The 15,123-nt window shown below is 43.5% G+C and overlaps 1 protein-coding gene across 7 annotated transcripts in view; it reads right to left on the bottom strand.

Moving 5' to 3' along the window:
• bcl2l1 (BCL2 like 1) overlaps positions 1 to 15,123 on the bottom strand; it is a 30,866-nt gene that overhangs the window by 11,506 nt on the left and 4,237 nt on the right. Inside the window, exon 4 of one of the 7 annotated variants that reach the window (XM_066702243.1) lies at positions 13,688 to 15,009. The exons of the other annotated variants lie outside the window; for them this stretch is intronic. Coding sequence (XP_066558340.1) covers positions 14,935 to 15,009 — 75 coding nt within the window. The 3' untranslated portion in view covers positions 13,688 to 14,934. Of the gene's footprint in view, positions 1 to 13,687; positions 15,010 to 15,123 lie in introns of those variants that run through there. 7 annotated transcript variants of the gene reach the window in all.

Raw genomic sequence — 15,123 nt, 5'->3', positions numbered from 1 at the left:
CTTCAGAACTGCCTTAATTCTACGTGGCATTGATTCAACAAGGTGCTGAAAGCATTCTTTAGAAATGTTGGCCCATATTGATAGGATAGCATCTTGCAGTTGATGGAGATTTGTGGGATGCACATCCAGGGCACGGAGCTCCCGTTCCACCACATCCCAAAGATGCTCTATTGGGTTGAGATCTGGTGACTGTGGGGGCCAGTTTAGTACAGTGAACTCATTGTCATGTTCAAGAAACCAATTTGAAATGATTTGACCTTTGTGACATGGTGCATTATCCTGCTGGAAGTAGCCATCAGAGGATGGGTACATGGTGGTCATAAAGGGATGGACATGGTCAGAAACAATGCTCAGGTAGGCCGTGGCATTTAAACAATGCCCAATTGGCACTAAGGGGCATAAAGTGTGCCAAGAAAACATCCCCCACACCATTACACCACCACCACCAGCCTGCACAGTGGTAACAAGGCATGATGGATCCATGTTCTCATTCTGTTTATGCCAAATTCTGACTCTACCATCTGAATGTCTCAACAGAAATCGAGACTCATCAGACCAGGCAACATTTTTCCAGTCTTCAACTGTCCAATTTTGGTGAGCTTGTGCAAATTGTAGCCTCTTTTTCCTATTTGTAGTGGAGATGAGTGGTACCCGGTGGGGTCTTCTGCTGTTGTAGCCCATCCGCCTCAAGGTTGTACATGTTGTGGCTTCACAAATGCTTTGCTGCATACCTCGGTTGTAACGAGTGGTTATTTCAGTCAAAGTTGCTCTTCTATCAGCTTGAATCAGTCGGCCCATTCTCCTCTGACCTCTAGCATCAACAAGGCATTTTCGCCCACAGGACTGCCGCATACTAGATGTTTTTCCCTTTTCACACCATTCTTTGTAAACCCTAGAAATGGTTGTGCGTGAAAATCCCAGTAACTGAGCAGATTGTGAAATACTCAGACCGGCCCGTCTGGCACCAACAACCATGCCACGCTCAAAATTGCTTAAATCACCTTTCTTTCCCATTCAGACATTCAGTTTGGAGTTCAGGAGATTGTCTTGACCAGGACCACACCCCTAAATGCATTGAAGCAACTGCCATGTGATTGGTTGGTTAGATAATTGCATTAATGAGAAATTGAACAGGTGTTCCTAATAATCCTTTAGGTGAGTGTAAATGTATAATGACTTAATAAAATAACTCCCAATTGAAAATATACAAGCCTTTATTAATTTAGTCCTTCTTTAAACACTGATCCTTTATCAACTGGGTAACAATATTGGTCTTTTATCAGGCGTTTGCGCCTTCTCATCTGTTATGAATGCATACATGTTCTGTGAAAGTGCGATTACAGTACTGACATTTCCTCAGAATGAGGAGAAGCATGCAAATTGCCTGACAAAGCCTCTTCAAGGGCATCTGCATCAGATGAAACTGCATTTTCCACTTTCATGCAGATCTTGTGAGAAAACATGGGGCTGAAGTTGGCCGAGGCATGAGAGAAACTGGCTAATCAGTCGGGTGAGGGCGGCCTCAGACTGCCACACGCATGTCAAACAGAGTGGACATTGTGACCACCTTCACATTCTGCCGAAAATGTGGGAACATTCAAAAATAGACTGGATAGGATCCTTGGATCACTTAGTTATTAATGGACACCAAACGAGCACGATGGGTCGAATGGCCTCCTCTCGTTTGTAAAATCTTATGTTCTTATTCTGCAATTCCCAAGTCTGCAAGTGTGCCACAAAGCACAAAGTGTCTTACATTGGAACTCATCCCTCATCAGCAGAACCAAAGCTGGCTGAAAAGTCATGTTTGGGCCTAGGAGGGCTTAATCAACAAACTACAGCTTGTTTAGTCAACATTGGAAGTTTGGACTTCAAGTTAAACATTCAAAGTTTAAAATGTCCATTCTATACAAAGGTTGTTTCTGCAGCTTCATTTTACAAGCTGAAGATCTCACCATCTCATTTCATATCTGTCAGGTTAGGCTGCAAAGGATGTACCCTGGGTGTGCAGTGGAAGGGTGGCATCTGGAATTCCTAAACTTTTTTTGGAGTGAGAATACAATACCATTAAAAAAAAAAAAAAAAAAATTACACTTTTGGCAGCACAATATGGCTTTTGGCCGAGACTGAAAAACTGGAAATCAAAAGCGTTCTCACGATGAAAAGGATGATTGTAATCTGCAAAATATAAGAGCCGTACAAAACAAACTAACAAATAAAAGCCCATAAAATCAAGTTAAAAGGCAAAAGGACAACCAGAATGTACATGATTAACTAAGCTGGAATGCCACAAAAGGTGTGATTATGCAAACCGGAAGTATGCAAGGACCATTTTTGTGTACTGAAGTCTACCCCCCACATCTCCCCACACTGAGTTCCTGACATTCCTACTTGCTGCGTTTCTTCTATGAAGATGTGCGTTGTCATTTCTTCCTCAGTCCACCCTGCACTATGCCTGGCTGTACTAAGGGGCCGGGCAACAGGATTAATGCCCTGAACAAAAGAAACTAACACTCATTCAGTATAAACAGTCAAACCGAAACTTAAAACAAAAGAAATTGCTAAACTCTGAGCAAGTCGATACACACTGCCAGACTGCTTCTGTAAGGAAGACCTCTGGACATCATCGAAAATTATCTTCCAGACATCCACTGCTTTAAAAAACCAGTGGCAATGATGGGTCCCTGAAATGACACAGACTGCAATAACAATAACAACAACAAAACCGAAGACACATTGACCCTAAGCCTTGCTTCCTTCACTGTGCGCTAGTCTGAATGGCTCCCCAACAGATCTCATTTCCACAGTGTGATGTTTATGAGCTTCTTTGTTTTTGCTGACCCCTTCAGAGACTGTCAGCTGGGGCATGAAACGCCTCCTTTGATAACCTGTACGCATCCAGCACTGAAAGCCAAGCTGGCAAAATCCCTGTGGATCGAGCCACAAGATCATTAAGCTGCCGGGACTAACCAGGTGCCAGGTGCTATAAACAGCAGGCAAGAGCTTCTACCATTGCCAAGGCCCATCCCTGCAAGGTGTGATTACCAGGCCATCAAATCCAGCCTCTATCGATTGGAGATTAGGTTTATGGACTCCACCAGGTAGATCAGTGTTTTACAGACACTTCAGAGAGTTCAGAATCATTTGGCACCTGATATTATTGACCGAGGTCCAGATTTGAAGAATCGGTATTGTGAAGTGTGGACGGTCTTTCCTGAATAACTGGAGATCTACACAGGGTACCGGTGTTACAAAATTACAAAGCCACACAAAAACATACCCGTACCAAGCAGAGAAGGGACGGCATTTAAAGGGAGACCATGCAAGGCAAGGTATGCTGTCATTGTGCTGCAACAGTTATTGAATGCAGCGGTTTTAATAAATAAATGACTAATTCCTAGTACCTGTTAAACAAGCCAGATTCATATGGATCCATTCGACAGGAAGCTGCTTTGGTATACAGAGCAGTGCGATCTGCAGCAAGTCTCCCGCTGCGTATCACCAAGCATTTGATCTTTTGATCTCCAGTTTGAATTCACAGCCAATCTTGACACGTGCACAACGAGACAAGAATATCAAGGCAGCCGCACCCCCCCCACCCCCACCCCCACCCCACCCCAATCCTTTGCTGGTCTTGCGTAGCGTTTACTTATTTATTTTTGATGAACATCAGTTCTAACTTCAAATGAACCGCTAAAAACTCTCGTCTAGGATCAAACTATCAGGCGGCAGGTCACTAGAGAGTGTGGAGCTGCCGACATGACAGGAATTTAGCGTAAAGCTGTGCAATCACGTTATATAAATACATTAATAAATAAGTAAAAAGGAGTTCAAGGAAGAAAAACAAACAAACCAAAAATGCTACAGCTTCAAAAACAGCTTGACACCAGAAACACGCAAGCTGACAGACTCAACTTTTCCATGCAAGCTGCAGGATCCGTGGGCAGTGGAGATGATTTTCAAGGAATGGATTCTCATTTTGTAAGCATTTGTACAAATTACGTTGCAGCCACAACTACACAGCCCTTCCCCCACACCTGCACCCAGAGGAAAGCTGCAGCTCTCAGGACAGAGGTTCGGGGCCTGGGATAGGAGGGCGGTCAGGGAACGGATGTATACACTGCCCCCCTCTCAGAAAATTAATTGTCAAGGCTGTGACCAAAATCCACCTTGCTTATCATGTCAGGCATTGGTTGCAGACTCCGTTCCTACAAACAGAGGTGGGTGGAGGGAAGGAGACAGTCGGGGCTTCTGGAATGGTGTGGATAAAGCGAGTCACGGTTTAGAATGTGTGACATCAAGACCATATAAAAAGACAAATACATAAAAAAGGTAGGCATAAAGACAGAGGACTACAGACACCTTCGGAAACATGGGGCTGACATAATTGGGGATTTGTACTAGCTGACACTTGAGCCCAGAGCATGTGGGAGTGGAGGGACAAAGCCAGAGGCCGACTAATACAGCTTACCACCCTGCAACAGGCAACGGTAAACCAGCACACATTAGCACACAAAAAAACAGCACGTGGAAACTACTCATTACAATACAGGGGATTAAGGGTGGAACCAGTGGTCAAAATTACAATAGTATAGTGGCCAGTACTGAAGTCATTAATGTTTACAATTTCATGACCATTCCCCCAGCAATCACACATTACAGCACACATGTAACGTCTAACGAAGGTCATCTGCAAGGCATCTTTCTCAACAGTACAGCTTGTTCCTTCCCAGCACTGTGCACCAATTCAACCCCCGCGGTCAGCTGCTCCCAATGATCCACATCACAGCGCTCAGCTGACAGGGCCCCAATTTGTTTCATAACGGGAGTCAGAGGTTAGCGTATGATTGCTGTTCACACAACGAGATTAAACAGCCTGTACGATTCCTCGGAAATGGCCAATTATTACAATAATCTCATTTATTATAGGTCAACTTGAAAGCAAGGAAAAAAGGAAATGCAGCCACTGAGAAAGACACGGCCATCTGGAGGAGCTCTGTGGGCCCGTTTCTTTTTTCTAAAAGCTCCTGGAAGATTTATAAGCCTGTGCCAGTCGTTTTTGTGATCAAATACAGCGTATGCAGTCTGAGGAAAAAGGCCACTGAGAAGAGGTCCCAGTAGACTGCTTGGAATAAAATCCCACCTAAATTAATCCTTTCACAGTGACTGGGGAGGCACCAAACAAGTGTGTAGTCCCAGTTGCAGTGCATTCTCTCATTAACAGCATCCCAATGCCAATACATCAATCAGACCTGTTTATGTGGAGTGATACAATCTTGACCGGTAGCGATATGTGTCCCCAGTCTTAGATTACCATCCCCACTTTAGGAATACAATTAGACGAAATGTAACTCTCTATACACCCCAGAGGACTGATACTGAGGTCGATGTTTCCTTGACCCTTTAAAGCCTAAGTCACACATACTTAACACTTTGTGTGCCACACCATCCACTTCCAGCAGGGAAGATGGTGGCAGCAATTCTTACCGCAGCTGATCTGATGGGCCAAAAAAAGGAAGAAAGAAAAAAGACAGACAGGTTTGTGTATGACCCCAGATAATGCACGTGACCCCCAGAAACTACAGAATCTGTAATTCAGCATACAGACTTACATTAGTCATAAATAAGGTGGTGTTCACTCGCTGTACACTATAGGTCAGAGCACTTTCCCCCGGTTCTGCCATCACTATCACAAATCTTGAACTGCCCTTTAAGGGGGTTAAAAACAATGTGGCATAGTATAGCCACCCCACCCCCACCCCCACCCCCACATTCAATTCATGTGGGCCAAAAGGCTCATCTGCACCTCATGTGGATGGGGAATGGCCTCCTGGGTGTGGAAGTGTTTTGGAGGTGCCATGGGCAACCCATCCTCCGTGACACCGCAGCCCTGCCAAGGCATCACATGTCATGGCTGTGTGGAAATCCTCGGATCTGTTTGGAAACTCCAGAATGCCCAAATACATACTGGGGAAACAACTGGAAAAGTCTGGTGTTTTCTGTGGCACTGGTCTGTCATTTTTATCTATTTTCTTGGTTGTTGTGATTTTTGTTGTTGTGGACAGGAGGAAAGGCAAAAAAATAATCTGACACAGCTTTTTACTCATTTGGTCACCGTGCCCTGAAGAAGGCTTGAAATCCAGCAAGTTACTTCCTTTGTTTGAAGCTATAAAGAGGGGGCACGTACCAAATGTTTGCTTTTAGAAAATTGTACATTGTAAAAATGTTTATTTTGTACTTCCTAAACATCCAGCTTTGCAAAAGAAATATTTAAATAAAAACAAAGCAAGGAAAGATATAGCCGGTAGTGTACACTCCGATACTGGGTTTTGTATGTATACTTCCCTCCTTAAAGATTCAAAATCGCCTTTGCTTTTCTGAAAGAGGATGTTGAAAAAGGCACAAAGCATAAAGCAGAACAAGAAGCCTCTCCACCAGTCTTTGACAAATCCAGATCACATATTTAGCGGTAGAAGACCAGCACATTCATGGAATTCATTTCACTCTCTCTTCCCCAAAGATACAAGTAGACTCAGCCATTACACTCCAACCACAGTGTCACGGTGTTTCTCTATTCTGTGCCGAATGGTTTATTTTTTACATTTTGTATTAATTATTGTGATATCTTGTTCTTTTATTGATGGGAACAAGTCACAAGTGGGTAGACCTGGCTGTACACATATCCTGTATTACACAAAGACTGCAGTAAAACAGAGCAAGGAATAAGCCAGGTCAGTCTGTAATCCTGCACTGAATAAAGCAAATTGCCAAAAAGAGACCTAAAACATGAACCGCCACTGCCTGCTAGGACAATCCCATTAAAGCTCTAAATTTGTCTGTGGAGCCCTGAACAGCTTTGCTCAAATGGATAAAAAGCAAGCAATCTGTGAGAACACCAATACTCAAAGGATAACAGGGTGATATAGTGTGTGTGTATATATAGACTGGGGAGGGTGATGCAGAACTGAGCTGCCATTTTGAGTGTTTTTAATTCCCAAGAATCCCACAAAGGCCAGCAGGCCCATGCCCACTCTACAGGGGGAAGGCTGCCGTGCCATCTGGCAACGCAGACAACACTGAATGCCGCACACCGCGTCAAGTTGCTTCTAAACCATGGGACATAAACACCACTCCACACACTGCAGACCACCTCTGACAGAAGATCCTAGTGGGGATAACCCAGCATTTAAAAAACAAAATAAAACCAGGAAAATAAAGACTAAGAATCTGATCGGAGCCCCACTGCTTTTGACACTCTCTACAAAGCACCAAGCTGGAGTTGTGGGATTCCCCCTCTATTCACTTCCCTTCACCTCCATTTCTGAGGTTTCACTTCCACTCTTACTTTCACTTTCGGACACCACGGCAACCGATCCTCTGAAGATGCGAGACCCAGGAGAAAACGAAGGCCAAAACCACTCCCCCTTTGACACCAACCAGATATTTGACACCGGATTCCCCAAATCAAAACACTGCAGTGGCCGTGCTTATTGTTTTTTCTCAACTGATGAAAAACCCGAATAGAATGCAGACTGTGCATCTACACAGATCGCCACCCTCTATAAACTGCTTTTAACTTCTTCTCTCATAACAGTGCTTTCTGAACTTTTGTAAAATGTTTAATATAAATAAGATAGAAATATTGTATAATATTTCTACTAGGATAGGTTAATGATTAACATAATGATAATAACAATACAGATGTTCTGCACTATTATGAAACAGAAAGACTTCATCATATTTGCTCGAATGAAAAGGGGGACAGATATGACACAATCTTCATTTGTTGATGGCTGGTAAACCACAGTGCACTCAGATATGTTTCCAGTAAATAGACTGACAATATTTTCCCCTTTTACTTAGAATTCAAATAGGTGACCTGTATGACTCATGTTTTGCATCCGTTATAAGTTATTTGAAACCACTCATTATGGGAGTGCAACTTCTAATATGAATAATGTAGCTTTAATTTGAAATCCTTACCAACATACTAGTGAAATGAATTAAACTGGGGTTTACATGTACTTAAAAACCAAGATGGCCCAAAATCTAAGTACAAGATAAGATAATGTGCTACATTTCAGATCTCCTTCTTACTAATCTTTGCTCTGGCTGCCCTGCTTTACTGCAGCGACTGAATCGGACATTGACTGTAGAGGAGGCTTACAATGTAAAGCAAGCCCTACAGCAGGGCTGCGCTGAGCTGTCCTTCAAACACACAGTGGCTATTTATTGCACATCTTTCAAGAAGAGACACAGCATCTCTGCTGCTCAATACAACCAGCCTCTGCAGATCCAGTGCACAGCTGCAGATTTAAGGCTCAGTAATTGAAAGAGCTCAATCACAGAGTGTCTGGCATATAAGTATATATAGATTCCCCCCCCGACACCCATTTAATTTTATCTGTGCATGTTAAGCCTTTCCCCGCTTACAAACAGCTTTTGATCCACTCTGCAGAGACAGTTAGGCAGCCTACAGAGGGGAAGTGAGGGGAAAGTCCCACTGGCTTCCCCTGATCAGGAACCTCTCAATGCAAGAGTGCAATTAATCCTTTGCAGCCATCATATGACTGTTTCTGCAGTGGTTTTAAGTATCAAGTTTAACAGTGGGTGTGCCTCCAGGTTTGTTTTATTTTCTGGAGTAACAGCACCATCCCATCGAAAGCAAGGCAGTTATAAAAACCAATGCAATTCAGAAGGTTGTGCGGTTAAATCGACTCATTTTGTGGAGGTACAATTGCTCATTAGAAGTTACTCAACACACTGGAATAAGATGCATTTCACACTGTGTTGGCATAGAGACACCAATTCAATGATTAAATATGGAGTATTGACGATCATCACGTGTGCATCCTCCTTTGATCTTGGCATGCTTTTAGAACTTATGGAAAGCTGTGGTTCCAGACACTCAGGATCCCAAAAAATAAAAACGAAGTCTCTGTCGAAGCGAATAAGGACTCCAATGAAACCTGCTCACATCGCAAAGACACTTAGAAAAACTGTTTGATGAGCAAAGGAGGCAGACTTTCAAAGAGAATTGATCCCCGACCTGAAACGGTGCTGGAAAACAGACCTGCAACGCATCCGAGCCCGGACTCATTTCCGCTGCTGCGGCAATACCCCCCCAACACAGGGAGAATGAATCGCTATAAGTCCTACAGCAGTGATGCACTACTCTGATGTCACATGGCCAATTAGGCATCGTTATAGAGCACAGACCTGGACATTCAGTGAAGGGGAGAATAAAAACACAGGAATATAAAATGTATGAAACAAAAAAAATAAGTGAAAGCAGAGTGAACAGCAGCAGTAAGCTCCTTTACTTCCCATTGGGAAATGGTATAAGGAACACAGAGGTTAAACCTGCAAGTCAGGCTTCCACTTCACTGGCTGTGGCAGATCTATAAATAGAAGGAAAATGTAAAGCTGCTTCTGCTTGACTTGGCTTATTTGTAACATCAAAACAGAAAACATGCAGTGTTATATAATGAATGACGGTCCTGCTGCAGCTGCTCTACACTGTGCCAAGAACGGGGCAAGTCATGTAGAGGAACCCACCGAATCTGGACTGGAAATGTAAAATATGAATGATCTGATACAGATACAGATGAAGAGGTCACACTAAGCACCCTCCTCCAGTAAATACATTGTTGAAAAGCAATCTCTCAAATTAATTTCATGTCAAACGCAACGACACAAAAGATCCCCTGAAACCAGAGCGGACCAATGACATCGATTCAGCGTGCGGCACATCAAAGGAGCAGCACTACGTCCCTCCCTTCAGATCCCCTCGGTTTCTGGAGAGAGAAACACTTTTCTCAGCACTGCCATGTTCAGCGCAGCGCTGGGGTGGGGTGTCTTTGCTGCAATGCAGGATTTGCCGCTCTTCAGTCGACAGCTGGAGAGCAACTGTGAGCAGCTGCTAAAGCATCAGAAATATCGAACTGGGGCTTCATCATCACTCTATACATTACCTGTCACAAGACAACCTTTTCCCACAGGGCTCACTATACAACATCCTGTCTTGCAATAGGTAGTCAATCCTCTGGCAAGGCTGCATACAGCACCCCGTCAATACAGTCCCGTAGCAGTTGTGCCTTGGATCAAATCTTAACCAACTCCTTCAACTGACCTATAAGATATTTACGTTCACGATAGATGTGGCAATATATCAATATCTGCAGCACAGATACCTAATCAGCAAACACAGGTGATTTACGTAGGCCTTCACACCCACGAGTCTTACATGCAGATACGGATTGCCTGGAGACAGAAAGGTTTCAGATTTCTGCGGTTTTGAGCACAGTCTGCCACCTTAGAGAGCAACTACAAGTATTGGATCTCACCACCTATAAACCCAACCCATGCGAGTTTATTCTCAAGCTATTCTAAGACACCAACAAGGACAGCCAGTAAACTGCTGCTGTATTCTAAGTACACTTGTGTGATGTGATGCAATGTGTCAGAAAACGTCTCAATGTGCAGTTGCGTGCATTGTTGACAAACAGGCTGCAACACAAAGCTATAACAAAATCCACCCCATTTAAAATCATCAGCAGGGGTTCTTTTTGTTAATCTAGGAAAGGTGTCAATTTCTCAACTTGCATCATCTTTCTATCACAGGGGAACGTTGAGACTCAAATGCAAAGACAGTGACGAAACCAACAGTCTGCCTGGGGTGTCAGGACAGACTGAAGAGAACGGCAACAGGCTGACTCAGTGACTTCATGCGCACGTCAGCCGCTGTGGAAACACAGAGCACAGTGCACGTTGTGAAATTAGGACAAACGTCCCCGAAAGATGCAGGAGACAGAGTGGCGCCTGATTCCTACAGCAGGACCCCATTACTCAACGTCTTCCAGCTAAAGCCCAGAACCCAGCGGGACTGGAGAGGTCGTGAGGCACGAGGAACCACTGCAGGTACACAATACAGCTGCAACAGCCAGCTGCAGCTCTCTTGTTTATCTCCATTATGCTACGCTCAGCAGAGCTGCAAAACAGCAGATACTTGAACAAACAGGGCGGCAATGGGCTGGAAAGGAGAGAGGCTGTTAATAAGATGGCCTTTCACCCCTCCACTGCAAAGCACTATTAAATAAAAACGTGGATGCGATTTTAGTGGGTTGTGTTGCACACCAATGCTGCAATAGGTCTTGCTTGTGTGGGATGGAGGGTCTGGGGGATGGGCTGAGAAAGGAGGGGATGGAGGGGTTCTGATGCCCCCTGGGATCTCCATCCTATCAGATGATTCAGGGCTGTCTTCCAAACAATAGCAGAGTGCAGGCTGGTAAGCACAGGCCTGAGGGCAGCTTGTAGTATATCTGGTGGGGGAATATTCTCGGCAGGGCTGCTATAGTGCGCGCTAATAAGAATCACAAATAGAGAGAGACGCGGGGGGGTCTGCGGAGGCTGGGGACACAAAAGGGGGAAGAATTTCTCTTTTTCTTTTTCCAGAGAAGACAAACAGAACTGGTTTAGCCCACTTTGCTCCTTGGCATAATTCTTACATAGCTTTCTGTCAGGGCATGAAGGAGAAGCAAAATGAAAATGTGACAGAAAATTAATAAATAAATCCACACTTCAGCTAGATTCAATCTTTACTGCTGTTTAACCTGCCTTGCTAGTCAGTTAGTCGAGTACACCTGCGCCCTAGAAGCAGACATCTGCTAACGGCCGCGAATGCTACTGAGCAGGTCTGACGTTTCCTGCCTTCACCAGCAAACATGACTGCTCGTTTCACAGAAACGCTGATCTCGCGCATGACCTCTCCCCTTTCCAACCGAGTACGCCCCTTTGTCTGTCTGCCTGTCGGTCGGTCCGTTTCTGGCAGCTGCCCCCTGAAACACAAAGGCCTGACAGGAATCTCCCTTTTCAGTTTTTTTTCTTTTCCGAGCCAAAGCAGTTTATTTAAAAACATAACGATAAAAAACTGCCAGAAACAAAGACAAGGCACAATAAGCAAGACAGAGAAAGAACAAGCGCGGGGAGTTGTCCAAGTGCACCTGGGTCAGGTAAGGACAGCAAAAGGGCCAAAAACACACGACTTTTATTTGGAAGCGTAGACCAGATCAGTCTGACGACAGCAAATAAGAGCTAAACGAGTCTAGAAAACATCTCTTGGTGCTACAGTATAACTGCGATTGAAATTTGACTCCAGAGCTCCCTTAACTAAAAACAAATCTACTGTAATTAAATTCAAAAGGGTCCTCAACAGACTGCATTAATGTGGGGGGAAACACCATAATACTGCAGTTGGAATTGTTTATCAATTAAATATTTTCTACCTGAATGGTGTGATCAACTGGGGAGAAACAAGACTAAAAATAAAAGCAAGCACACCCACCCACATTTTTATTATCACTTTAACTCCAGCATCAAATAAGACCCCTGAAATAGTGCAAATTAACATCATCTACCGGGTAAAAATAGTTTACGTTCAGCCCCAGGCAATTCAACCAAGCCATTCAAGTCAGCTGACAACAATTCTGTAAATTAGAGAGAGATCCAATGGCAGGTTCCCTCCCTGCCTCCCTGATTATACAGTTGACCGAAAAAAAACACAAAAAAAAAAAAAAAAAAAAAAAAAAAAAAAAAAAAACTCTGACACCTTGTGCGATCCAGAGCAAAAACACAGGTTTAAATATTAACCAGCTGTCATTCACAATAATTAATGCTTACGGGTGGCGTGTTTATTACATTTTCTGACAGAACTACGCTTCATGAAACAGCAATATACAACCCTACTAATTATCTCAACTGCATTATCAACAAACAGGCTTCCACTATAGATCTGCGCAGAAACCTGGTCTAGCTGTTATACGTCTTCAGTGTCCGACTGAGAAATCAAAGCAGGAAGAATCCGAGCCAATTTGGGGAGACGGGAATAACAAAACCAAGAATTAAACGCCGTCTTTAATTTCAATGTTAGATATCATGTTTGAATCTGAATAATCCCAGTCTACTGTAATGCCTACTAAAATCTAGCACCATCTTCAGTGAAGCGTTTACATAAGCACCATAACCAACCTAGTTTAGGCATAATTTACAAGTTACCCCGTGAATTAAACTTTCCAGTTATGCAGAAATCCGCCCGAGAGCAATTAGCCTGAACATCAGAGGCTATTAAAAATGTATTAAATAAACACGTATTTTAAAGAGTGGCTGAAAATGAATAGAAAATGCAGAAACTCTGAGCCCTATTGGGGAAGAAAAGAGAATGTATTCAAGTGAGAGTGAATGTATTACAAATCCACCACCAGATCCTTAGCACAGATTTCAGCAACTGTGGGCCATATTATAACATAAGGGTAAGAATACAGGTTTTGCTGCATAAACATAAAAATCTTCAGTTCTTTAGTCGCAGGCTATTACTCCAAGGTAGCTCACCAATGGCAGGCTGCCATTTGGTCACAAGACTCATTTTGGTGGAAGTCATGTGAGTAAGAGGGCCCTGGAAGCACCGAGGCACAATAAAAGTGCAAGTTGTTTTATGGGCTTTCATGTGTAGAAGCTTAGGCTCACTAGTGTTCAGAGGAGTGTCAAGTGTTATAATGGAGTTCATTTGTCAACTACTTAATAAAAATGTGTAAAATGATGTATTGTAATTGGTGCGGCACTTGCACAATGTCACTTCCAGGACATATACCTACAACCGGGTTCCCAAAACTTTTTTTTTTTTTTTTTTTTTACAATATAGACCAGTTTAAATAAAAATAAAAATAAATAAATAAATAAAAATAAGATCTCTCCCCATCATCATGTTTTCATAATGCAGGCAATAGAGGAACAAATCTCATTTATTTTTTCTCAGTCAAATACATAGCATTTCTGGCATTTCCTGCAAGGCTGGGTTTCCTACAGTGATTCAGCGAGGCACGTGGGGTTTAGGGACAGGGGGGAGCGGAGGAGAGGGCTGTGGCTTCCAGACAAACCCTGGCGACATTTCCTGGAAACGAAACCCTTCCCAGAGAGCCCCCTTTGCAATGCTGCATTTCCAGTGTGCAGCAAGCAGGCCAACAGTGAGGATGGGAAGAGAGAGGCTGGGGGAAGGATGGGATCAGCAGCACTGAATACCCCCAACTCCCCCCACTCCAAACCGAGAACACGAGCCCCCGATAATCAGGATGATGCTGCTTGCAGTGTGTAACAGAAGGGGACAGCAGATCTCGTACAGTGTAATCGGGTTTACTCCTACTGCTGTGGTCTCTTCAAATTTATTAAAGAGGTCATTCAATCGCAATCGCTCATTATATATACACACACGCTGGCCATTTAGGAGCGGGGCGGACACTAGAGTGTTTTGTTTAAAAAGGTGTGGAGCACTGAAAATTATAATTAAAACATGAAATTATCAAAAATCTTACAGACATACTGATATGGAAAGCAGCCATTTGTCTCCTTGATATCTCTGTAGTTTTTTTCCCCCCCATTATCAATAAATAGCTAACAGAACACAGCTTTAAATGACCAAGGTAAGAACTGTGGTTTCTATTTGATAGGTGTCTGAAAAGTAGAAGGCCCAGTAAAAAGGGTAGTAATACAGGGCATTGGATCATTCTATAGCTGGGAGATTAGGGATGGGTGTCTCAAGTTCATTACATTTAGTTCAATCCTTCAAGATTCAATTCAATCAAGATTCAACAGAGCAGAGCTGAAGAAAAACAAAAGACAAAAACACAGTCAGGATTTCCCCCGAACAGAAACTAAAGTACATCTCATCTGTGGATCCCCATTCATTCACAGCCTGCCCAGCCACTACAGACATCAGAGCATACGAACATATAGAGTAGGTGTGAAGGGTGCTCGCCTTCACGCGCTACAGAAAAGGGGTTTCCAGGCAGCCACTACTAAAAGATGTCAGAGAAAAGCTTTGTAAATTCCATCCTTTTACCAGTCAGTGTAGAGTCATAACCTATACGTGTCAGTGTGGGAAATTCAACAGTATGGCCTCCTCAATGTGCAGTTTGTTGCCGGTTTCTTCAAGATTTTACTCCCTTCCCTCGGTTCCCTCTGCCACGGTGCGAAAAAATAAAAAAAAAAAGCTGAATTTGGCAGAGAATGAGGTTCTATTGATCTCAATGACATCAAAGCAGTAGCATAGCCACCTGTCTTGACATGAAAGCA

This window comes from Amia ocellicauda, chromosome 4 (assembly GCF_036373705.1).
Source record: "Amia ocellicauda isolate fAmiCal2 chromosome 4, fAmiCal2.hap1, whole genome shotgun sequence".
In the NCBI taxonomy this organism is placed as follows: Eukaryota; Metazoa; Chordata; class Actinopteri; order Amiiformes; family Amiidae; genus Amia; species Amia ocellicauda.
Note: the sequence above shows the minus strand (reverse complement) of the source record. Positions and strands in the feature narration are given on the sequence as shown.